Source organism: Pseudonaja textilis, chromosome 2 (genome assembly GCF_049901715.1).
Source record: "Pseudonaja textilis isolate UNSWEBS1 chromosome 2, rPseTex1.2, whole genome shotgun sequence".
Classification (NCBI taxonomy): domain Eukaryota; kingdom Metazoa; phylum Chordata; class Lepidosauria; order Squamata; family Elapidae; genus Pseudonaja; species Pseudonaja textilis.
In genome coordinates, this window is record NC_141991.1 from 66,576,386 (window position 1) to 66,602,238 (window position 25,853).

Genomic DNA, 25,853 nt, shown 5'->3' on the forward strand with positions numbered 1-25,853 from the left:
AAGATACAGTATTAAATGACTATCCTGGTTTATATATTTCCAACCCAACTGTTAGGTGACTATCATTCCTAACAGCCAGGACCATCTGGAAGTGGAGTGCTGCCTTCAGAGCCTTCGGAGTCTGGCAGCAGCGAGGCATAGGACTCAGGGGAGCCTGTTCCCAGTGTGCGTGTGCACAGAGCTGCTAGAAGGCAAGAGCAGCTGAAACAAAAGGGGTGACTCAGGAGTAAAGCTTGGAGGTGATTGCCCCTACCATAAGGTATAAAGGTCAGGCCAAGGTGATGAAACCTTTGCAGGAAGCAAAGTAGTTCGATCGGTTCAGAGTCATTCTGGAAGGTCTTTGTACTTGGGTTGGGGTTTTTTTTTTTGTACTTCAGTTGGTTTCTTTTCTAGTTTATTTGATACTTCTGTTTTTAGCAGCACTTCACAGAACTGAAAAGTGTGTGCTTATCTCAGGGGACTGTTTGAGATTAATTCTGGCTGGGAATGAAAACAATTCTCAACATTTCAATAAAATAAGTCTTGTTTTTAAAATAAGTGTGTGCGTAATTATTGTTTAGGAAGCCTGGGTCAGAACAGTATGCCAGTCATGATGTCCTGAAGATGCAAAGAACTGGAAGCTACCAAAAATTCAGTCAGGAGGGCAATTGAGGAGTTACAGTCCACTATCTCTGACGGGCAGAAGCTTGAATAAAGTGGGGCTATTTCTCTGGGACATAAGAAGCACCACATAAGGGCTAACAGCTCATTCTGTGTCTCAATCCAGTCCTGACACTGGAGAAAACAAGCAACTTTTTCTATTCCTTGATTTCATTACTTTTAAAGAGCATTCAGGTTTAGTTAGTCTAACCTGCAAAAGCTACCATTCTACATGTTGAAGTAAACTTGAGGTAACATCTAAGGAATGAGACAAGATCAAAATGTCTGAAGAAAACAGCCTAATTATTCATTATGTTTAAGTTACAGTGTAAACAATAATGTATAGCTTTATTTAATTAATTATTTTGCACCAATTGGGGTTGCAATATATAGGGAAAAGAGAATTAAGCTGTTTTTAATTGGCTGCAATCATATTAAAAATCCATTATTTTGATAGCAATTAGGCTGGGGGAGGGGGAGAGTTGCCATTGACATGGCAATGAAGCTTTCTGTCTAAGCTGTTTTAAATATACAGATCATGCTGCACAACACAGATTTAACATTTTGCCAGTTCAGGCTCTATTATTATTTAAGTAATCTACTATAAATACCATCTAAATCTCCTGCAGATTTATAAATTATTACTTGTTTCATCCAACAAGTCCTTAGAATACCTATTTAAAACAGCAATTTTTCCTCAGTTTTCTTACTCCCATCCCAAAGTACCTTCATTCATTCCTTGTTTGTAACAGTAGCCATAGTGACTAACAGTAGACATAGTAACTAGTACTATGTTAGAAAGGAGTTCAGTAAGAATGAACTTGTGTGGTCAAAGTGGACAGAGTTGGATGCAGAAGTTGTTTCTCAAATATAGGTATCCAAATGATATAATGTCCTTGTAGTTGTGACGAGTTAATCCCTTTTTTTTAGTTCCCACAGAAATTGAATACAAGAGAAGCTGCTTCAGTGAGTGGCAGGGAGGTCCTCACTTGATACTTTCAAGAAGAGATTGGACTGCCATTTATCAGAAATGGTGTAGTGTCTCCTGCTTGGGCAGGGGGGTGGACTAAATGACCTACAAGGTCCCTTCCAGCTCTGATTATCTGTTATCTGTCCTGTATTCATGCTTGTGGTGAGCTCTATAGCATTTCTTTGAACTCATTTTCAAAACACACACACCCCTGATCTCCATTGCTCCCATGACTAACTATAGCCAATCATTGTACAGATTTATTTTTTTAAAAAAATATTTAGCATGTTTATAATTTTCAGTTAACAATAATTTCTTTTGAGATAATTTAGAAGCTATGGGGATGCTGAATGAATGGTAGTTATGTCTGGTCCAGTGGTGGGATTCAAAATTTTTTACTACCAGTTCTGTAGGCATGGCTTAGTGGGCATGGCTTTGTGGGGTGTGACAGGGGAAGGATACTGCAAAATCTCCATTCCCTCCCCACCCCACTAACCTGTTTGCCAGCTCCGTTCTCCTGTGCAGGGCAACGAAAGAAGACCCAGCCAATCAGCTGGGACTTGGGAGGCAGAGAATAGATGGGGGCGGGGCCAGTCAGAGATGGTATTTGCCGGTTCTCCAAACTACTCAAAATTTCCTCTACTGGTTCTCCAGAAGTGGTCAGAACCTGCTGAATACCACCTCTAGTCTGGTCTCCAAAGTTACAACTGTTGTAGCACACTCATGGTGATGTAATCAAACTTCTGACATTTGGCAGCTCACCTGCATTTATAACCTCAGAAATGCTTAATCCCACCCCTCCATCTCCCCTATCTTCATTTCTAATTCTTGCATGGCTTTGGAAGGCTTCAAAACTCCACAAGACAGCCCCATGTTATGTTTGGATAAGGCAGTAGGCTGCACTAAGTGCAAAGCCAGCAGGGGAGAGATGGAGGGGAGGGACAGATGGGAGGGGGGCATAACTGATATTCAGCAGTTTCTCACCAGTTCTGGAGAACCGGTAGTGGAAATTTTGAGTAGTTCAGAGAACTGGCAAATATCACCTGTGACTTGCCCTGCCCCCATCTATTCTCTGCCACCCGAGTCCAGCTGATCGGCTGGGTCTTCTTTTGTTGCCCTGCACAGGAGAACGGAGCTGGAAAGCAGGTTAGTGAGGTGGGGAGGGAATGGGATTTTACAATATCCTTCCCCTGGAGTAGGGTGGGAATTGAGATTTTGCAGTATCCTTCCCTTGCCATGCCCACCAAGCCACGCTATGCCATCAAGCCACGCCCACAGAACCAGTAGTAACAAATTTTGAATCCCACCACTGGTGGGGGGACTTGATGAAGAGGTAAAGGAAGGAGGGCCTTACTTTTCCACAGATTAGGATGGGAAGGCTAAACTGGAACAGCTTGGATCAGTGTGAGTCTTCATCTAATGGCCAGTGGGATTCAATTAACAATGGCAACAGGGATTGTCAGAATAGCCTCCATTAAGCAATGTGATCATGTAATGACATGTTTTATGATTGCATCACTTAGCATTGGATATTTTGGTCCCAATTACCATTGTAACTTGAGGATTATTTGTATGGTACACACAGTCACAAATAAACAACCTTTCTAGCATGAACTTGAGCAGAAAGAAATATGGACATTAGATACCTCAAGGACATCTATCAGATAAGGTTCCTTCTGGAATATTGGTTTATTGTCATTCCCATCATTTACAATGATAGTTATTTTTATAGAGGTCTGTTGAAAAGAAAGAAGAGGTTAAAAACTAATGATATACAAGACTAAATAGAAGGGCTTCAGCATTCACAAGTAGAAAAGGGCTGTACAGATATGATAACCCATATACGAGGCAGATCAGGCCCCGGACCCAAAAGTATAAGACTTGAAACTCGACTAGTCAGAGGCAAAACTCCAGCAGTCAGCATATAAAAATGTAATCATCAACAATAGCAGTTGCAGCTCAGCAAGTTAATGGATAAGAAAAACCGCAACCACAGAAATGTTTTCAGCTGTTACATTTGGTTTTGCGTCTGGCTATCTAGTGGAGTTTGCGTGTAGGCTTTTCTCAATGTTATAACTAATTTTGATTTCCCTCAGTGGAATTAATCAAAGGGTAGCTTGCTCAAACTGTGCTCTAGCTCCTAAGTGAGCACTGTGGTAGCAAATACACCTCTTTGCCCTATGCTCCATCATAGCACGCTACCATAGGGATTCTATGCCCCATGTATCCCTCCAGATTTGTCTTTCTCCCAACAAATCACTTTACTTACCGGTACAGTTTCATCATCCGTCACTTTTGCATTGAGCGGAATAAATCTTATTTGCTGAAAATAAAGTGCAAAGCAGAAGTACTTTAATAATAAAATGCCAGCATGATGATCATATTTTGGTTTCAATCTGGTTGATAAATAAGTCGTATTTATTTACTGCCTATCTCATTGCTTTTGAGAGTGAGATGGGCAGCATATAAATTTAATAAATAAATAAACATAGAAAAACGTATCAAAGATATAATATGCAAGTAGTCCTCGACTTACAACAGTTCATTGAGTGACTGTTCACAGATGCAACAGCACTGAAAAAAAATGACTTATGACCGCTTTGCACACACTTACTGCCATTGCTGCATCCTCCGTGATCGTGTGATCAAAACTGAGATGTTTGGCAACTGACTTGTACTTATGACGATTGCAGTGTCCCAGGGGGTCATGGGATCACCTTTTGCAAGCTTCTGACAAGCCAAGTCAATGAGGAAACCAGATTCACTTAGCAACCAGGTTACTAATTTAATAGCTGCAGGGATTCACTTAACAAATGTGGCAAGGAAGGTATTAAAATGGGACAAAATTCACTTAACAAATGTCTCACTTAGCAAGAGAAATATTGGGCTCAGTTGTGGTTGTAAGTCAAGCACTACCTGCGCTAATAAAAGCTGTTACATGTCCATCCTTGGGGCATCCAGAATTGCTGGTGTAGCCACGTTCTTCCTCAGCTGACGCTTCTGGATACTCTTCCGTGATACCCCATGTAGAGCGCATTGCAATGATCCAGATGAGAGACGACCAGGGAATGAATATCCGAGTGGAGATCCTCCCTAGGCAGGAAAGGATGTAACTGGTGCACAACACAAAGTTGAGCAAAGATCCTCCTAGCCAGGCCTGCCAACTCAAGCAGGAGTTGTGAGTCCAGGAGATTCCTCAGATTAGGCACCAGGTCCGTCTAGGATGCTGCAACCCCATCCAAGGCCAAAGATACTAAATGCCCCTACAGAGGAGCCCTCTACCCACAGCCACTACATCTTACCAGGGTTCAGCTGAAGCCCATTGTTCCCCATGCAACCCACACAACCTCAAGTTGTCTCAGGCCTCAAGAATGTACATAGCATAACTTAGTTCACCCAGGATGGAAATGTATACCTGGGTAGCATACTGGTGATATACCATTCCATAATGGCAGATGATCTCACTTAGTGACTCCATGTAGATGTTGAAAGAGCCCAGAGTGCTGTGACAACCCACAAAAAAGAGACCTCTTGCTTCCTATCAACACCGATAGGGAGCAGCACAAAACTGTAGCCCTCAGCCCTAATGGATATGGTATTGAAAAGATCAATGGTATCAGAAGCTACCAAGAGATCAAGAAGAACAAAAATGGATGCAGTCTCCCCATCCTGGTCTCACCAAAGATAATCTTTAAAAATGGTATTTATGTCCCACATCCAGGCCTGAAACTTGATTGAAAGAAGTCCAGATAATCCATTTCATTCAGCACCCTCTGAAGTTATAGAGTTGTGGTGCCACCAACTTCTCAACTACTTTCCCTAAAAAGAAAATGTGGGGAACTAGTTGAAAGTTGTCCAGAATGGCAAGGTCCAGCAATGTTTTTTTGTGGAGAAGTGCACTAGCTTCTCTAAAAAAAGTTGAAATGCTCCCTCCCTCAAGGATGAATTCATTATTGCTCAGATTCACCTACATATCGTGTCCCAGAGGTGTTTTATTCCAGGTGGCAACTGGATTTTCTTGGTTTTTTTCCTTTAAAAATGTTTTGCTTCTCATCCAATAAGTTTCTTCAGTTCTGTTAGGGTGAGTAGGAGATTGCCTCCAATAAATTTAGGGCAAGGGGAGAGGAAGGAATGTGTAAGGACTCATGACTTACAACCTAGTTATCAAAACAACAGCAGAAGCTTCTTGGATGAGAAGCAGAATGTTTTCAAAGAAAAAAATTAAGGAAGTCCAGTTGCCATTTGGAAAAAAAACACCTGTGGAACAACTATGACCTGGATGATTGAGAATCTTCACAGACATTCACCAAATGTCTTGACAATTAGGAGGGTATAGATCTAGTTCATATCTGGTGGCATTTACAATCTGAAGGACCACATCCACTTTTTCGGGTCCAATAGGGTCAAACTGTTTCCAGATGACCGAATAGGTTCACTCCCTGGGCATCTCCACGGGACTTGTTTCATGTCTGGCATCCAACTGAGAATAGATCTGAATGATTTTATCTGCCAGATGCATACAAAACATCTGCAGGACACTAGGCTCCCAGTTCACACTATATATAAGATACTGTAATCTACTAGCAATTTTAAGATCTGTGGACTTTAAATCCTAGAATTCTCCAGCTAGCATGTCCACACATCTTCTAGTGGCCCAGATTGAGAAATATTCATCTATGGTCTACAGAGGATAAGTACCTCTAAAGGTGAGGTACTGGGATGTTTCTTTGATCTCTGTGCTGACCCAGATTGGGGTGGAACAAGGAGGTGAGGTGGGGGAGTTGCTGTTGATGATGTTCATCTAGTTACAGATGAAAAATTAAATATTGTGAGAATAGAGTAATCTGGAAGAACAGAGGCAAGCAGTGAATATTGTCACTGCTGTATACAAATTATAGAAAAAAGAAAATAATTTTAATATGAAGCCTTCTGGCTTACAAAATATTTTGGGAATGCATGCTAAGAATCTGTTGTTTGCAGCAAAGATGAGATGAGATGATAAAACAATGGATAAATTGCAAAAAAGCATTCAATATCTAAGGTAAAAGAGTTTTTGGCTTCGTGGACATACAGAGTTGCTGATCACACTGATACACAAAGGACTTGAGATATCTGGTGCCAGCAGGACACAGTGGGATCTCTTTTAATAAGGTTGACCAAGACTTAGTGGATTATCGGAAGATTTAGAATCTAAATAACCATGATGTGAATTGGTCATAACTGTACTATGCATAGAGCAATCCAATCTAAAAAGGATGAATTTGAGTAAGATTCGGGTTAAGAGGCAATATGGCACTGTAGGGAGTAATGCTTTGATTATCAAAGAGGGTATAAAAATCTAGTTTACTGGAAAAAAATAAAATGCCAGTTTTCTCCCCAGTACTTAATTGAGAACTTAAATGTCAAAGATGTAACTTGTCCTTTAAAGTGTCAAAGGTCTGACAGGTAACCAATGTGGCATTGTGGAAGAACAGATGGACTGAACTGATTATAAGGCAGACACACACACAAACACACATACCAGGGAATCAGGATGATCCAGCTGCCAATCAAAGAGCAGCATTGAACAAGTGGGGAGGAGGAGGAGGAAAGGGGAACAAGATGTCTGCCTGGAGCTCTCTGCAGCCATAGGTCTCATGAAGAAGAATAGGCTGAATAGGCAAATTCCAAGCCCAAGAGTAGAAGAAAAGAGACAAACTAGAAAAGTGGTGTGCAAACTGGTTTTTCCTTCCCTCCGAGCTGGCAAAGTTATTCTACTGTTTCCTCAACCGGAGCCAGGTTTTGTAAGAGAAAAGAGTCAAGAAGCCCAGCTGGGAACACACAAGGAGAAGCAGCAAAGAAACAGCCAATACTCTGACAGAGAAGAAATGGAAAGCTTTTAATCTGTTGTTAAGATAACAATATATTAAAAGATACTTTGAATTCTGAAGTATATTTCTACAGGGAATGACCATAGGGGGATATAGGACTTGAGATAAAATAAATATGGAGATCAGTAATAAACGGATATATTGAAGACTGAGGCTAGAAATATATGAAGACATAGTACAATTTAAAGAACAGTGTAGATAAAAAGCCAATAAAAATACCATCTTATTAGTAAAGTATTAATTTCTGAAGGAGTTGAAGGCGTTTATAATTTACAGTTCCTTTCTGTCTTTTTGGGCAATCTTTCCTTCTTTTCTAAAACAAGTCTCCACTAGTCACTGAAGAAAAATTCAAAAAAAGTAACCAACAGTCTAAATTTCCAGTACTTTGTGTCTTTATTGATTCTGGATCAACCTGATTACTTCCCATTCAAAAGAAGATCTTGTGAAGACACTCTTTTTAAGAAGAAAAATAGAAACAAGGACACATGTGGGAGATAAGGAATTTTAGTTCAATCATCTTAATGTCTCTTTTTGGAAAATTAGAGGCAATGGTAATCCAGGGGGAAAAAAGATGAATATTAATCAAGTAACCAATGCGTTTTAATTTAAATGAGACAAAAGAAATGCATAGTGGAGCAAATTCTTAATTACACAAATACACTGGTGGTATCTGAGCTGTCTGTAAATAACAAGGGAAAATTAATGAATGAACTCTTTATTGGCCAAGTGTGATTAGACACACAAGGAATTTGTCTTGGTGCATATGCTTTCAGTGTACATAAAAAGAAAAGATACATTTGTCAAGAATCATAAGGTACAAAACTTAATGATAGTCATAGGGTAAAAATAAGCAATCAAATCATACTAGGAAACAGTCAATATAAATTGTATAATATAAGAAAAGTTCTTAGGGTCACAACCAAGAATTCAACAAAGGCATTGTGAAAGGAACAAATTCTGTGCCGGGTATAATTAGAAAGTGGCTGTAAATAAAAACTGTGAAAAGAGAAATGTCCTTAAATAAATACATGGTATATAATGTGCATAATTCTGGCACATTTGAAGAAGGATATACAGGAACAGAGCTGCAAAAAGAGCAGTTCAGATTATCAGAACAGGGAGACTTGATGTTTTTCTTGCAAGAAAAAAAAAGCTAGAACATTTGAAGCGTTTTAGCTTAGAAAAGGGTGACTTGGATATGATCAAAGTATGTGACTTCATGCATGGCCTGGAGAAAAACGATGAACATTTTTCTCTCCTCTACTCTTAGAACATTAGGATCAGGGGTCATCCAATTAAGTTGTATGGGATGTATTTTAGAACAAAATAGATTACACTGTTGTTAATTTGTGGAATTCGTTCCTACGTTATCTGATATAAAGTCATTAATTCCAAAAGCTTTAAAAGGGTTGGATAAATTCACTAAGGACAGCTCTATTGAAGTCTTTCAGGCTAATATGAATTAATATCTAATTCAGGGGCAGTTAAAAGCAAATGCAGATGTACTGATAGGATTGGGGAAAATTCAGAAGTACAAAGCACAACACCAAGGAGAAGAAACCATGTTGTTGTAAGAAAGAGAGATCCCTAAAAACAAGAAAGCAAAGATGTTGATAGCAGTTGAGAGCTACAAAGTAGGAAACCCTATTTGTTTCCCATCCTGTAGTTCTATAAATAGACCCAGATTGGAACCTGTAACATTATCCTGGGACATGTATGTTGTAGTTGAGCAATGAGAGGCTAGACCAGGGCTTGGTGCAACAAGACTTTATTGGAACAATAAAGGACTGAACGTGTTAGCCCTGCCTGGAGCAGGCTTCCAGCGATCAGCGGCTGGCGGACCCTGCAGCTGGCTTTTATAGCCAGCTGTCGAGGGAGGCCAGCCAATGAGGGGCAGCAAACGCCCCGCAACATGAACGGACCTGGGTGGGGACTTTGGCAAGTTCCAGGGACATAACACCCTTCCCCCAGATGCGAACGCGCATAGTCACTTAAATAAGCGGGCGGTCTGTGCTGGTGCCCGAGCGTCGTAACTCCAGTGAGTTACCAAGTGTCTCAGAGTCCAAGGAACCCGGTAGGGTTGGCGGGGTGCAGCCTCGTTCTGGGGTATGCACTGGCACCGGTGTGGCGCTTCTGGAAGGTGATGTTGTGGTCTCGTCTACTGGGCGCGGTGGTGGACCCATCGGGCAGTCCTGGTCTACTGCCAACTCTCCTGGTCCGGGTGGAGGTGGTGCAGTGGCCCTGGCATGGTCATCGATGGGAGCTTGGTGTGGCACCTGGGGGTCGACCTGAGCCCACGATCCGACACTGGCGAAGGTACCCTGTCGCTTCCTTAGCTGATCCAGGTGTCTTCTCCAGATGCGGCCGTCTTCCAGCTGGACTCGCACGACCGGGGCGAAGTGATGGCTACTATCACTCCTGGAATCCACAGCGGGTCTCCGGCATAGTTCCTCGCAAATACATGTTCCTGCAAGACAAAATCTCTGACCCCCGTCATTGAAGCAGGGGTGTCAGGACAATAGTGAGGGTGGAGCCTGTCCAACACAGTTCTTAGGCGCCTACCCATTAGAAGTTCTGCAGGGGATTTGTTGGTGGCCATGCAAGGGGTCGAGTGTTGGCTCAGCAAGAAACGGGAGAGTCTGTGATGCCAATCTTCTTTGCTGAATCTGGCTAGTGCTTCTTTGTGGATCTAACGGCTCGTTCTGCCAATCCGTTGCTGGCAGGATGGAAGGGAGCCGTGAAGATATGTCGGATGCCAAGGTTTGTAGCAAAACGGCTAAACTCTGTTGAGGCGAACTGGGGGCCGTTATCTGAAACAATGGTGTCTGGTAACCCGTGTGTTACGAATAGGCGAGTTAGAGCCTTGGTAACTGCTAGCGTGGTGGTTGTGGATAGTTGGGCCACATCGATCCATTTTGAGTATGAATCTACGACCACCAAAAAGGTCTTGCCGTGTATTGGACCCGCTAAGTCAATGTGTAGCCTTGACCAAGGTGCGTTGCGCTCCCACTTCATGGGGTGGTGACTGGAGGGATGGTCTGGATTCCTGGCAGGGTTGGCATGAGCTTACCCACTTGACGATGTCGTCGCGTCCAGGCCAGGCCACCAGGCGAGCTTCGTGCCAACGCCTTCATCCGGACGATGCCTGGGTGACCTCGTGTAGTGCCTCTAAGACTGGAGTGCGGTGAGGCCGGAATGACCACCGGGTGCCCCACAGCAGGCAGCCTTGTATGCTAGACAGCTCCTGTTGACGGGTCTTAAAAGGTGTGAATTCGGCTGAAAGGTTTGAGCCCGGCCACCCCCTCCACCCAGTCCAGTACCTGGGCGATGGTTTTGTCCGTCTTGGATTTGGTGGCGATGTCAAGAGCGGTGACAGGAAGGTCGAGCTCGGTGACATCGAAGATGGCGTGGACCGGGCCGGGTCTTCTGCTGGAGCTGGCAGGGGGCAGCGGCTGAGGGCGTCTGCGTGACTTAACGTTTTTCCTGGGCGGTGGATGAGCTTGTACGAATAGGCCGCCAGGAACAAGGTCCACCTCGTCATTCTGGGGGACAACACTTGGGGCGTCTGCTTGTCCCCGGAAAGAAGACCCAGGAGAGGCTTGTGGTCCGTGATTAGCTCAAAGTTGTGGCCAAACAGGAATTCATGAAATTTCTTAACCGCGGCCACTGCGGCTAAAGCCTCTTTGTCGATCTGACTATAGTTACGCTCTGTTGCTGAGAGCGTTCTGGAAAAGAAGGCAATCGGGTGCCTCAGAGCCGTTGGGTCGTCTATGGCTTAATACGGCGCCAATCCCAAAAGGGAAGCATCCGCGGCTAGTATCAGTGGAAGGTGTGGGTCAAATTGAATAAGGACGCGTCAGATGTGAGCAGTGTTTTGACTGCGCTGGAAGCGGTGTCTTCCTTGTGTCCCCAGTGCCAAGGTGCTTTTTTATCTAAGAGCCTGTGTGAGAGGCTCTGCTACTGATGCTTTGTGAGGTAGAAATGATGCATAAAAGTTCAATAATCCCAAAAAGGCTTGTAGCTCGGCTTTAGTGGTTGGCGTGGGTGCCTCATGAATTGCCTTGACCTTGGACTCTAGGGGGTGGATGCCTGAGGCGTCAATCTTATAGCCCAGAAAGTCCACCTGTCTAGTGGCAATGGCACATTTTTCTTTTTTAATTTGAGGCCATGCTGTCTGAACCTGTCTAACACTGCTCTGACTCTCTGGAAGAGTTGGGGTCTGTCCCTGGCGGAGACCAATATGTCGTCAAGTATGGTACTACGCCAGGAGGCCCTGTGGCATACGCTCCATGAGGATTGGAAAATGCCCGGGCAACACTTACGCCAAACTGGAGACGCTTGCACCGGAAGGCACCCTGTGGGTCACAATGGTCTGCAGCTCGGCCGCTTGGTTGTCAACGGGGAACTGCTGATACGCTTGTGACATGTCCAATTTGGCAAAAATGTTGCCAGGCTCAAAGGTATGCAGTAAATGTTGAATGACCGGGACAGGGTACGCGCTAACTTGTAGAAAGCGGTTGATTGTTGTTTTGTAATCAGAACAAATTCTCAGGCTGCCATCTTTTTTAAGGGTGTGACAATTGGCCTCCCATTTGGTGAAGTCTGTCGGCTCAATGACCCCTTGCTTTAATAATTTATCGAGCTCTCGTCCAGTTTAGGCCGAATGGCAAATGGGACTCTATGCGGTTTCAGCCGGACTGGAACCGCTTGGGAGTCAACTGCAAATGAGATGGGGTACCATTATAACACCCCAACTCATTGCTGAATACGTCTGAGTAGTCAGTGAATAAGGAGTCAGTGTCAGAAGCTGAGACAGCATGGACTCCTGTTAACCCTAGGCGAGGTAGGGAACCAATCAAGCCCCAGAAGACTGGGGAGGTTGCCGTTAACTACCACTAGAGGCAGGTGGCCTTAAAAGCTTTAAAATTAACCAGGAACTTGCCTTTGCCGAGCACTGGAATGTCTTTTCCTGGTAATCCCTCAAGGAGATCTGGCACTTCTGGAGCTGGTTTCTGGATAGTCTGGGCTGGATTTTCTTGAGGGTGCTCCACGAGATGATTGAGAGCGCTGACCCGTGTCAACCTCCATACGTACAAGGTTTACCTTCTAACAGAACGGAAAGTGTTATTTTACTAATAGAGTGACAGGTGTGGTTAGCATGGTAGCAAGTGTGACAATTGAGTACTTGCCTTTGAGGCCCAGAATGGGAAAAAGAAGGAACCTTTTGTGCTGAGTTGTGCGTGGCCTGGCAGACTCTAGCGATGTGGCCTTTTTGTGGCACTGGTTACAGATGGCACCCTTGAATTTGCACGTAGCTCTCGAGTGAGGTCCGCCACAGGATAGGCATAGGATGATGTGCTTGGGTGCGCTGTTGGTTTCTAGCCTGGCTCCTGCCTGCGGTTGTTTGGCATGGGTGAGGCGGTGGATGTCTGTTTGCTCGTTAGGGTCGTCTTCGTTGACTACCTCTTCTGAATGAACGGTGGCACAGCTTTGTCTGGGAGCGGGGCCTTGAATTTCAGTGGCGGACTGGGTTGCCAGCTCTGCTGCCAAGGCTTCCTCGACGGCCTGGGATAAGTTGAGGTCCTTCCTGGCGCAGTAGTCTGCCTCTGGAGGTGAAGGTCTTTGACCCCGCAGACGAGCTGGTCGAGGAGCATGTCATCAAGATAGTTCCCGAACCCGCAGTGGAGGGCTGCAGTCCTCAAGGCGGCATATATTGATTGACGGTTTCCTTTTCTGCTTGCTTCCTCATCCGGAAGGTGAAGCGCCTCGCGATTTGTGAGGGCCTGGGGAGTAATGGTTCGTGAGAATTTCTAACAATTCTGCCCAGGGGATATTCTTTAACTCACGTGGAGCGGAGTGCTGTGGCAGTATCAAAAACGATGGCCCGCAATAGCTGAGGAAGAATGACTTTTTCTGTGCTCCCCAGCATCAGCCAGACCGATAGCGTCGATGTAGTGGTTAAAACGATTCTTGTATGACTCCCATTTTTCTTCTTCCGGTTTGAACGGTGGGAAGGCTGGGTTGGAGTTCATGATGAGGACTCCTGCGTGATATGCTGTTGAAAAATCTCTCTGGGACACAAAAGGCACTTGGGCTCTTGTCAGGCTCGTGACTTCAGCTCTGGAGAGGCTTCATAGACCTCTCTGCTCTCTCTCTGGGCTACAATTGGCTAAAAAGCTGCAACGACTGTTGGCAGAGTTTTGAAATTCACGCTCCTGGAGAGCGTAGGCGGTGCTGGCTTGCCGCCTCTGATAGCGCTTTGGAGTTTGCGCCCGTGTGAGTGTCAGTAGCTCGAATAACAGCACGCGCTGATCTCGGCTAGAAACCAAACGACAGCCGTTTGAATTTCGCGCTCTTTTTGTACTGAGCGGCTGCGGCTCGCAGCGCTTCACTTTCCTCTGTAGCTTGCTAACAAGCGGCCACAGACGCTATTACTTCGCTCTTGCTGGCCGAGCTCTCCGCCGGCGCGGCTGCGGCTCAGCAGTTTTTAGTGATTTCAGCTGTTGCGAATTGCCTCTGGTAGCCATCCCATCCTCGTCGCCAGTGTTGTGAGTTGAGCAATGAGAGGCTAGACCAGGGCTTGGTGCAACAAGACTTTATTGGAACAATAAAGGACTGAACGTGTTAGCCCTGCCTGGAGCAGGCTTCCAGCGATCAGCGGCTGGCCGGACCCTGCAGCTGGCTTTTATAGCCGGCTGTCGAGGGAGGCCAGCCAATGAGGGGCAGCAAACACCCCCGCAGCATGAACAGACCTGGGTGGGGACTTTGGCAAGTTCCAGGGGCATAACAATGTACATTCGCCTTCAACCTGATTTGTGGCCAACTTTTGGAGAAGTGAGAAAGGTCTTATCCACGTACTTCAGATTTTTCCTGCTTTAATCCTTTTATTGCAAAGTTATAATTCTTGGTATAATGTATTCTTTCAAGGCAGATGTCAATGCAATAAAATTTATGTAATATATTATGAACATTCCATTATTTACAAAAGACTTAAATATTGAAAATAAAAAAGTAAAAAGTCTACAAATATTAATAGCATTTAGGAAGTCAATATTGCAAGCATAAAATTATCTAACTTTTCATCAAAATTGAATTTAATATTTAAAAAGAACCACTGCATTTTTTTTATCAAAATAGTTATGTGATAATGATTTCAGCCTGAAACTAATTACTTAGTATTAAAATACCCACTGTTCCATTACTTATTTTATTTATTTATTTATTTTTGTCAATTGCTTACAAGGTAATAGGTATAAGTAAAAACATAGTTATGAATACATGGGTACATATAAGAACAATAAAAAATAAAAGAAACAATAGGACAGGGATGGTAGGCATGTTGGTGCGACTTATGCACGCCCCCTACAGACCTCTTAGGAAAGGGGTGAGGTCAATAGTAGACAGTCTAAGGTTAAAGTTTTGGGGGTTTGGGGAAGAAACCACAGAGTCAGGTAGAATATTCCAGACATTGACCACTCTGTTGCTGAAGTCGTATTTCCTGCAATCAAGTTTGGTGCGATTAACCTTGAGTTTGTATCTATCGTGTGCTCTTGTATTGTTATGGTTGAAGCTGAAGTATTTATTGACAGGTAAGACATTGCAATGTATGATTTTATATACTATACTTAGATCAGACCAAAGCCGGCATAGTTGTAGGTTTTCTAGGTCTAGAATTTCAAGTCTGGTGGCATAAGGTATTCTGCAATGAGTAGAGGAATGGAGAACTCTTCTTGTGAAATATTTCTGGACTTTCTCAACTGTGTTAATATCAGATACGTAATGTGGGTTCCAGACTGATGAACTGTATTTGAGTATTGGTCTAGCAATGTTTTGTATGCTGTAGTTATTAGTGTAATATTACCAGAGAAAAAGCTACATAAGATTAGGTTAACAATGCTTAACGCCTTTTTGGCTATGTAGTTACAGTGGGCTCTAGCACTTAGGTCATTAGAGATGAGTACTCCAAGATCCTTGACAGAGTTTGGATCATCAACAAGGTCTTGACTATTCAGCCTGTATTTTATTTTCTGATATTTTTTTTGCCAATATGTAGGACAGAGCATTTATTTGTTGAGATTTGAAGTTGCCATTTGTTTGACCATTCTGATACATAGTCAAGGTCTTTTTGAAGGGTAGCAGTATTGTCTGTGGTGTTGAATAGCTTTACATCATCAGCAAAGAGAACACAGTTGCTCTTGATATGATCACAGAGGTCATTTATGTAGAGTATGAAAAGAGTTGGTCCTAGAACACTGCCTTGGGGGACACCACTGTTGACAGGTACAGAATTTGATAGGACGCTCCCAATTTTGACCATCTGTTGTCTGTTTGACAGGAATGCTTCTACCCAGTTGTACAGATGTCCAGAGATACCGTAAGTTTTAGGAGTAGTTTGTTGTGTATCACTGAATCAAAAGCTTTACAGAAGACTATGTAGACTGCATCTATTGCTTTGCCCTGATTGAGTTGTGTCATCCATACGTTTTTTGCAGATTACAGGGTAGTTTTTTCCTGAAACCAAATTGTTTATTAGAGAGTAGGTTGTTTGTCTCTAAGTGGAGGATGATGGATTGATTAACAATTGATTCCGTGAGTTTACAGGTGACGCAGCATAAAGAGGTTGGTCTGTAATTTTCAACTAGGCTGGGGTCTCCCTTTTTGAAGATGGGGATGACCATGGCTTGTGACCATAGTTTTGGCAAGAAGCTGGTCCTGAAAGATTTTTCAAAGATTATGCTTAGAGGTTCGGCTATGGCAGTGGGTAGCTTCTTTAAGAAGTAGGCACATACGCTGTCTGATCCAATAGATAGAGATGGTTTTAGATTGCATAGTGCTTTTTCAACATTGTCTTTTGTAAAATTGATATGTATTAGATCATTATAGTTGTCTGTTGTTTGACTAGGAAATACTGGGCATGATCCATTGCTGTTTACAAATACTGAGCCAACAAGTGTCATCGTTGCAATCTTTACCATTAGGTCCTTTCAGGGGTGGGATGGACCTTGAGTCTTTTAGTTTGTTGTTTACAAAATTGTAGAAAGCGTGGGTGGAATTGGTGCATAGAAGGTTTTCTTCTTGATTAATGTGATAATTGGTGCATTCAGTTTTTATCTGGTGGCACAAATTTTTGTATCGGCTTTTGAAGTTGGCAACATGACCAGATTTGTTTTTCCACCAAAGTAAAAAACTTTCTTTTTGGATTGAAGCTTCCTTATTGTTATGGGTAATTTGTTTTTTCTGGTTTTGGGAGTTGTTAATAGTACATATAGTTTGATGACTCTTTTGACTTCAAGTAAAAATATGTTGTAATGGTCTTCTACAGTATTGCATCCAGTGAATAGAAATTGCCAATCAAGGGATGAGAGATCATTGTTTATAAGATCATAGTTGCCTTTTTTGAAGTTATAATTGAGGATTCCATCATTGTAATGATTTTTTTGTGTGGACGTATGTTGAGACAAAAGTCAATCATACTGTAGTCACTGTTGGAAAAGGGTCGTTAATTTGTATTCCATAAATTGAATTCAAACTATTGCAGAAGATGAGATCAAGGCAGTTGTTAAGTCTAGTGTTGTTGGTTACTAGTTGTTCTAGTCCCAGATTTGTTACTGCATTGTATAAGGTTGTATGTATGGGTTCAGTTGTACATTCGCTAAAGGTCCAGTTAATATGAGGTAAATTGAAGTCACCAAGAAAGATAAAAGCATGTGGGCAGGATGCTGCCCATGTTAGTTGTATATTTAGCTTGTTTGCATGTTCGATGTCACAATCAGGGGCTCTCTAACATAGTAAGAACTGAAATGTGATATTTAAGGACAGTTCACAGACGATGGTCTCAGAAATAGCAAGCTCCTGGGTAACTTGGATGTTTTTTAGATGTAGGGACTTTTTATAGAAGATAGCAACACCACCTCTTCTACAGATTTCATGATCTGATCGGTAAACATGATAATCTATTACTGTGGTAATGGAGACAGGGAGAGATGCGTTAAGCCATGTTTCACAGACAAATATAATATTGAATTTAGCCATATTTAGTAAGAGGAAAAATTCAAGTATTTTATTTACAAGGCTTCTTGCATTGAGTAGTTTGCATTTAAGGCCAATTGTGGTTGGAATAGAGGTAGTTAGGGGTGTAGGTGCCTAGTTTTGAGTGATGTTGAGTTGGATGGGGTGGGGTTGGATGCGGAGTTGTGACTTTCTTTTGATGCAATCAGCTCAGTAGTCATTGTATTGATCCTTTTCTCCATTGTCTAGATGGTTTTTGAGTTCTTTGCGGAGTTCACGGGAGCGGATTCTTTGCAGTATGGATAAGTCTGGTCTTGAGCGAAGGTTTTTGTAGTTGGGATTGGTTTTTGCAATTATGTTTATTGTATGAATGAATATGCATTTGCTGGACTCATTTTTGCATACAACTCTACAAAATCTTGGGGCCATAGAAGCGTCACTGTATTTGTACTCAGGGCCATCTCTGGTTATTTCAATGATATCTTCAGGAGAGATGTTTGTTGTATTTGAGTTGCTTATGATATCACGAATGCTGAGAGTGAGTGTGTACAGAGAGGAAGAAAGAGAGAGATGAATAAAAGGAAATGAGAGATAAATAAAGCAAAGTTAACAAACATTAAAATACCTAAAAAGAGAGGAGGTGACAAAGAAACACAGTATTGATTTCTGACTTCTCCCTTTTTATACCATTTGCTAATTGGTGGTACAGTATTTGTAAATACTCAGGTGCCCTAAAAGCCATTTAGGCTATAAGTGATTGTATGTATGTGCTTGGTGTGTTGTATGTGTGGGTTATTGTTAATTGTAATGCAAAACAAGCCTTTCAGCAGCAGAGCTGGGGGCGTCCATTGTTAAGGGGATGGAAGGGGATGAAGGGAAGATTCCTTGACTGAGGATGGCATTTTCTGTATCTCTATAGTGCAATTTCCTTCTTAGGACTGCACCAAGAAGGAATAAGGAGACTCATAAGCGCACCAACGTGCCTACCGTCCCTGTCCTATTGTTTCTTTTGTATATTTTTTATTTTTCTTATATGTGTCCATGTATTCATAACCATGTTTTTACTTATATCTATTTTCTTGTAAGCAATTGACAAATAATAATAATAATAATAATAATAATAATAAAGATTTAGATCAGGCGTGTCCACGCATGGAGCTCTGGATAACTAGTAATGCAGCCCCACAAGATTGCATCAAAATAGAAAAGGAAGTTTGTTATTTACATACATTGTATTATGTATTTTATATGTGGCCCAAGACAATTCCTCTTCACTCAGTGATGCCCAGGCAAGCCAAAAGGTTGGACATCCATGGTTTAACTTTAAATGAAACTGCAAGGAGCTTTGTCTGCGGGGAGGGAGGATCAGCCTGGACTTGAAAAGATTAGGCAGAGAGGAGCTGGGGTTTGAACCCTTTGAAAAGGCAGGGAGGGGGGGCGGGTTCAGCCTCATTGTGTGTATTATGTATTAATTTTAAATACATTTGATTTGTACTTAGACTGTAAAGTTCTATAAACAATTTAAAGAGAACAAAATTGCGTCAATTTGTCTGATTTTTCAGTACTGTGGCTCTCCCTTCGCAGAAGCTATTCTTTTTCTTCAATATACTTTTTCTCCCAATCTACTTTGCTTTTTTATTTTTTTAAAAACGATGTTGTTCCCATGCACTATTGTTCTGAAGGTTCTAGTTTAAAATGGAATTAAAACTTGTATTCACAAGAATCTCTTTAAAACTTCTTCACATTTTTCTTCCACATATGTCCTTAACTTGAATGGGGAAGAAGCTTATGAATATGAGTTCCATGGCCATCCACCATTTCTTTACTTTGATGATGGGAGTAATTTTTCCTTACAATATTTAAATGTGTACCGGAGTGATGGACAACTACATTTTTAAAGAAAAACTATTTACTGGCATTCCTGCAAAGATCCCAATCTGTAACAGAACCCAGCCAATCTTGACGGATCTTGAAAAAAGGCTAAGTGGAACTGAACCTGAATAATACTTGGATGGAAGACCGTCAGGAAAGAAACACTATTGACTAGAATAAGACATTTTTGAAAAGGTCCAAGATCCATAAGAAAAGTGTTAAATCATTTCCATTAGCTTTGCCAAAATGTTTTTTAAACATTCTGTACATATCTTCATGTACATATCTAGGTAGTCACTTGGGACTTAATGCAATTTTACAGAAAGCAGATGGGACTTCTCAATTCTTCTTGTTATTAATGATAAAATCAATTACATATTTGGAAATAGTGTAAAATACCAATCCAGATATTATAATAGAGGGTTTTAAAAAAACATGTTGAAAAACAAAACAAAAGAAAGACAACATGGTTATTTAACTGCATTTTAAAATTGTTATTGAGTTGGACAATATTCCATTTTCACATAAATTATTAAGGCATTTTAATTAGAAGCAACTGAGTAACAAGTCGTTTGTGCGATAAATGTCTGAAGAAGCTACTTCTTTCACATATGAAAGAATGAGAAAAATGTTATTTTCAGCTGTAACCATATATATCATGAACATGGTTTCAATGGCACCTTAGTTACAGTTTAGTTTTCAACCATTTTAATACACTGTAGATGTGAGCCCAGTGCCAGTTGAGGAAAGGGAAAAGGAATGCTATCCCCTGATATTTCTCTCCTAAAAAGTTCAACCTGAACTGAATCATGATTAGTTTCTTGTAAATGCCTAACTTTCCATTCCAAGCAACGCTCCTCTGATCACAAAACATAAATACTGTTTGGTTTTAATGGGTCTGAGCATACAAAAAATGACTTGCATATAGCCACATTTGTCATAGGAGGTACCAGTCTTAACACACTGAACATTAGCCTTTTTCTCCATATGCTCTTGCCACAATCTCAGTGTTTCTCCAACCTTTTTATTTCCCCTTTGGTCTCCTTTGTACAGATTGATTGATTCCACTCACTCTCGGCAGCCATGGCAGAATCACCCAAAGTCCCTTCTTTGCTCTGAGGGGACAGCTAAAGAGATCCTGTCAATGGCATCTCCTGAAGAATTGCTACTGTATATGAGGAATAGAGCAATTGTTTGTTTTTTTTTAAGACATGGACCTTTTCACAAGCCAATGTCCATCCATTCACCCTCCCTTACTTTATTCAATTATCAAAATGGAGTTTATACCCTGAGTATATATGTTTATTACAATATAATCTATGGTAGATTCAGTTTGCATGCCTATGTGCTCATGCATCTATATATTTAATGAGGGGTGGGATTCAAAAATTTTAACAACCGGTTCTGTGGGCATGGCTTAGGTGGTGGGCGTGGCTTGGTAGTCATGTGACTGGGTGGACATGGCTTGGTGATCATGTTATTGGCTGGGTGTGGCCAACTCAATATCACTCACTTCGAGGCATGCATCTCCTCGCCTGGCCTCTCATGACTGTGGAGATGTTGCAACAGTCATAAGTGTGAAAATTGTTCATAAGTCACTTTTTTCAGTGCCATTGTAACTTTGAATGCTCACTCCACACAAGCAAAATACCAGCAAAGGAGGGGAAAAATACTCCAGAGATGTTCCTGAGACTGGAAGTCTAGTCCTGCCAAGAATGTAATAAGGGTTAACGGAGAGGCAGTTTCTGTAAGCAACACCAGAATGTTTCCTTCCTGCCTTCCTTACAGGATTAGGCCAGTAATTTCTTCTAACAACCGGTTCTCCAAACTGCTTAGAATGTTAACAACCGGTTCTACTGAATAGGTCCAAACTGGTAGAATCCCACCCCTGCTTGCATCATATTACAAGGATAATTAAGGAGCAACAACAACAAGTATAGTAATGCTAGAAATAGTGCAAGATCTTTAACACAATACTCATGTTTCTGATTTACACAGATACAAAGGAAAGATTGAGAAAGCCACATGAGTAGTCCTTATTTAGCAACTTGTTTGCAGTTATGACTGTAATGTACAAGTAACTTTATGACCAATCCTTTCACTTATGATCTTTGCAGGTCCATATAGGAAAGGAAAGCTGAAGTAAGATATTAAATACAGTTGTGAATTCACTTAACAATAATGTCATTTAATGACTGAGTTGGCACTCTCAATTGTGGTCACTGAATGAGGTCTACCTCTTTGTTCAGAAGGAGGTTGCCAGAGTTGCCACCCCACTTTGCCTATCCCTGGTTATGTCCCTTCATATCTTTACCTCATAATCCACAGGTTGCTTCAGTGTCACGTTGCCTGTTCTTCTATCAAGTGAGAAGTAGTAAGCATTTTCACCCTCAATGCTATAGTATAATGGATCATTGTCATCATCCTTTGCCACCAACTGAAAAACCAAGGTGCCTGCAGTGAAAAATGAGGGCCAGGAGCAAAGAAGGTGAGAGGAAAGAACCAGAGAGATACCTGGTTTTAAAAAAATCCTTATGGCCAAATATTTCTCCCCTACTCCGAGTCATCTCCCTAAAGCCACACCTTTGGAAGAAACCTGAATGATTTCTGGATTACTATTTTATTTTATTTATTTAAGTAATGTAGCCACCCATCTCATAAAATAGTGATTCTAGTTGGTGTACAGCAAAACTAAAACAATAGTTAAAACCATTATCATTAAATTATTTTTTAAAATATTAAAAACTATAAAAATGGAACCAAAATAACAAATAATAGATGTAGGGATATTAATAATAACAGAGCCATCTCATTACTTCACCCATCCCCTGGAGTGCCCAGGTCCGCTGGCATAACCAGGTCTGGATAGATTTTGGAAGCCACTCACTATGTCCTCTTACCATAATCCTTTTAACATGTCCTCACTATGCATAGGATTATAGCTCCTCCATCATCACAACCACTGGCTGAAATAATGGGAGTCGCTATCTGTCTCAGTTATAGGTCTTAGCCAAGGAAGGCTATGAAAAATACCATTGACAAATATAGAAGTACTGGCTTTCATTTTGTTGCATTCCAAACAAAGCTTTCTCTGTCACTAACCTATAGGTGTGTCCTCTGGCAACATAAAGGTGGTGTTCATGGTGAACTTTGGGGCAGTGTTCGCGGATGCTGTATGAAAGACAGTCAGCTGAAATTATGATATCACAAGCAAAAGACAATCCCCACCCACTCACACCACGCAATATTCTAATTCTTCGTTCATCTGAATTTCCTCATAATATCCCGTGCCATAATTCTTAATATGTTTCAACACTCAATGGACTTAAACGTAGTGGACTTAATGATACCCTTAATAGGATGTCCAGAACATTCATGGTCTAGTTTAGCAAGTAAGATGCTGGAAAATTTATAGATCCATCAACCTCCCTTTACTTTCTTAGAGAGAGGATGAATACCAAGAGCCTTCCTGATTTATTGTATGATTACTTCAATGCAAACAGTACTGGTTGCAATATACAGAATTGTAGTGCTTGTTGTAATTCTCATTTGAAGATGTTCTTCCATGCCGTGCCAAGCCTCAGTAATGTCTCAGCAGACATGAACTGGCATAGAAGTGGGGGAGGAATTTTTCCAGAGAAAACCTTACCTAATGTCAGAAATGGAGAGAAAACTACCCATGAAAGCCAGAGCATTCTGTTGAGATGAGGAGAACTGCAAATACAACAGAAAGGAAGGATTAACTATCTTGAATATAAAACTCATAAAGCTTATCCTGCCCAGGGCCTGGTTGTTTGTAAGATCACATTTGTGGCTGGGAATGGCTGTCCTTGGAAAGCAGGAATTGTGTTCCTTTAAAAAATGTATCACAATGAAAAGGCAACAGAGAATTGTGTGCAATGTAGATTTACTCATATGCCATGTGTTATGTCTTATTATGTCTCTGAAGTACTATATAAAACACATATGTTCTCTGGGTGTAGTGGTTAAATAAATGCTAAATTGCATTAGCAACAAAAACTTCCTATATCTAATAATGTTTTATGGCATTACAAGCAGGAGAGCCTACATTTATCACAGAGTTTCAATATGCCCTCTTACCAAACTGCCCAACATAACCAGAAAATATATATGACATAAGGAGCATATTGTGCAAGCCAAAGAGAGAAGACTAATTTACAAACTTATCTATATAGACCCAGAAGAAATGGGATGGTAAAGGGAAAAACTCAATGTAAAAATAGAACACGGAGAGAGGAAATTTTGTTTGTTGCAATGTATTCAAGAAATAATTTCCAGAAAAATAGAGCATTAATGAAATACTTCTGAAGCAGTGGAAATTTGGTTGCTTCCTTAATCCAATCTTTAAGTAAGGTAACCTAGCACAAAAACCGACTGAGCTTCTGCATCTTTAATAGCTGGGTACAAGAGAGGAAAACACAGAACAGTTTGCTAGGCAAGTCTATTTGTTGAAATGTCAGTATATTTCATTAAGGGACAAAAGGGCAGGGAATTCAGGCTTTTTTGCATCCAGCCAACCTTGTCAAACATGTCAGCCCACACTTTTCCCAGTTAAGAAATTAACTAGTAATGCTTTGATGTCCTGCATTCTGAAAGATACAATTTTGCAGAACTGGAGCAAAACAAACAGAGATCTGGCATGGTCCCATACAGTTGGTGTTGGCGCTGGCGCTGATAGGATCTTCTCAAACTGTTGATGAATCTACATCCCTTGTCAAACTTAGCAACTCCTAGGCAGAAGGATGAAAAGGTCAATATTCCAGCTAGGCATGGACTCTGGCCTGCTATAAAACTATTATGGACATTTATTTATAGTAACATAGAAAGGACTGACTTGGCCTGCTAGGTGGAGATGCTAACTGTGATCTGTGCTGGAATCTAGTTCCTTTTGCGGCTAACTAACGAACTTGAGGAAGGAAGTGCAAAATTTTACTTGTGGTGTAAAAGATTCAAAGGAGAAGTACACCTCTAGAATCTGTGAGACAGTTCCTCAACCAAGAATAACAATCCTACACACTATTTTACACCTCATCTTTCTAAAAAAAAACCAACAACATGCCATTTCTCATTATTTTTAATTAAAACTTTATTGTTAAATAAAAGCGAGCAAACTTTAAATATGGATTAGGAATGATGATGGTTTGAGACTGGGTACAATAAGTTAGAGTTAATTTAATGTCTATTATTATAGCAGCCATAGGAAAATATTGTCTTTCTCACAATATACTAAAGTGAGAAATCAATAAGTAAATGGAAACAAAAGAGTTAGTCATGTACACTTCAAAATAGTTAATAAAACAGAATGGGAAATTCATTTTTTTTAAAAAAATAATTAACTTGCGATATTATAACTATTCCCTGCATATTTATTTCCTGGAAAGAAATGGTGAAATCTAAATTCACAAAAATAGGGTTTGAACCTGTAACAACAACTAGAATGACAGATTAACATATGCTAGTTTGTGTCAGCTCTGCCAGGTAGATCAGACAGAAAATCAACTCCACAAGAAAACTAATTGAAAGTACCTGCAATAACAGAGTGATCTGAGTCTGATTGTGCTGGACTTCCTCTTCCTTATACTTCAGTGAATTAGGGAGGCATCTGTCTGTGTTGCATCTGTTCTATATTAGCATTCTCCAAACCTCAAAATCCTATTGGTCCAACGGGCCACAATCTGATTGGTCAACTGAGTGGCCATGATTGGTGCGCTGAGAACCTCCTGCGATTGGCTGAGCCGATCACGGGAGATTCAAACCCCTGTCATTGGCTGCTGAGCCGCTGGCCGGCTCTATAAGAAAAGCTGCGCTGAGTGCAGGTCCTGTACCCAACTGTATATTCAATAAAGAGCTGAATGTGCACTTTGAGTCTTGCGTCTCCATGCAACCCGATCTACCATGGGCCTGATCTACCTGGGACTGATCTCCCAGACTTAACACTGGCGACGAAGGTGGGATTGTGAGACGAGAGACCATCAGGCACATGGCAAATGGCACGAAACGACCAGCAAGATGGCCAGCAGCACCCCGCCACCCGCTCCTTTCAACCCAGCCACCGAGGACTGGGAATCCCACACCGACCAATTCCAGATGTTTCTGGAATGCAGCAACCTTAAGGATGCCAATGGACAGAGAAAATGAGCCGTATTCTTGACACACTGCGGGCCTGCAGTGTTCAAGATGGCCAAAGCATTGGCAAAGCCCACCGACGTAAAAGAGATGGACTGGGCTGACCTCGAGCCCATCCTACGCCACCATTACGCCCCTGCCGTGCCTACCCTCATCCGAAGGCACAACTTCTACTGGCGAGACCAGTGCGAGGGTGAAGCCATCAGCAACCGTGGCCCAACTGAGGGACCTTGGAGGCCTGTGCAGGTTTACTGACTTGGATGAAGCCTTACGCGACCGAGTCGTTCTCAGAGACCTCGTGCTGCAAAGCCGACTAATGGCCAAAGGTGACATCTCCCTCGCCGATA

General features: G+C 41.7%; 1 protein-coding gene across 1 annotated transcript in view; it reads right to left on the reverse strand.

Moving 5' to 3' along the window:
* The window catches only part of CDHR2 (cadherin related family member 2), a 60,535-nt gene extending 35,173 nt beyond the window's left edge, over positions 1-25,362 (reverse strand). Inside the window, exons 1-5 of the mRNA XM_087923164.1 lie at positions 25,275-25,362; positions 22,462-22,530; positions 21,674-21,813; positions 3,879-3,932; positions 3,256-3,345 (exon numbers count right to left, since the gene is read on the reverse strand). Of these exons, the coding sequence (XP_087779290.1) occupies positions 3,256-3,345; positions 3,879-3,932; positions 21,674-21,813; positions 22,462-22,530; positions 25,275-25,362 (441 nt within the window). The remainder of the gene's footprint in view (positions 1-3,255; positions 3,346-3,878; positions 3,933-21,673; positions 21,814-22,461; positions 22,531-25,274) is intronic.
* Positions 25,363-25,853: the final 491 nt, after the last annotated feature.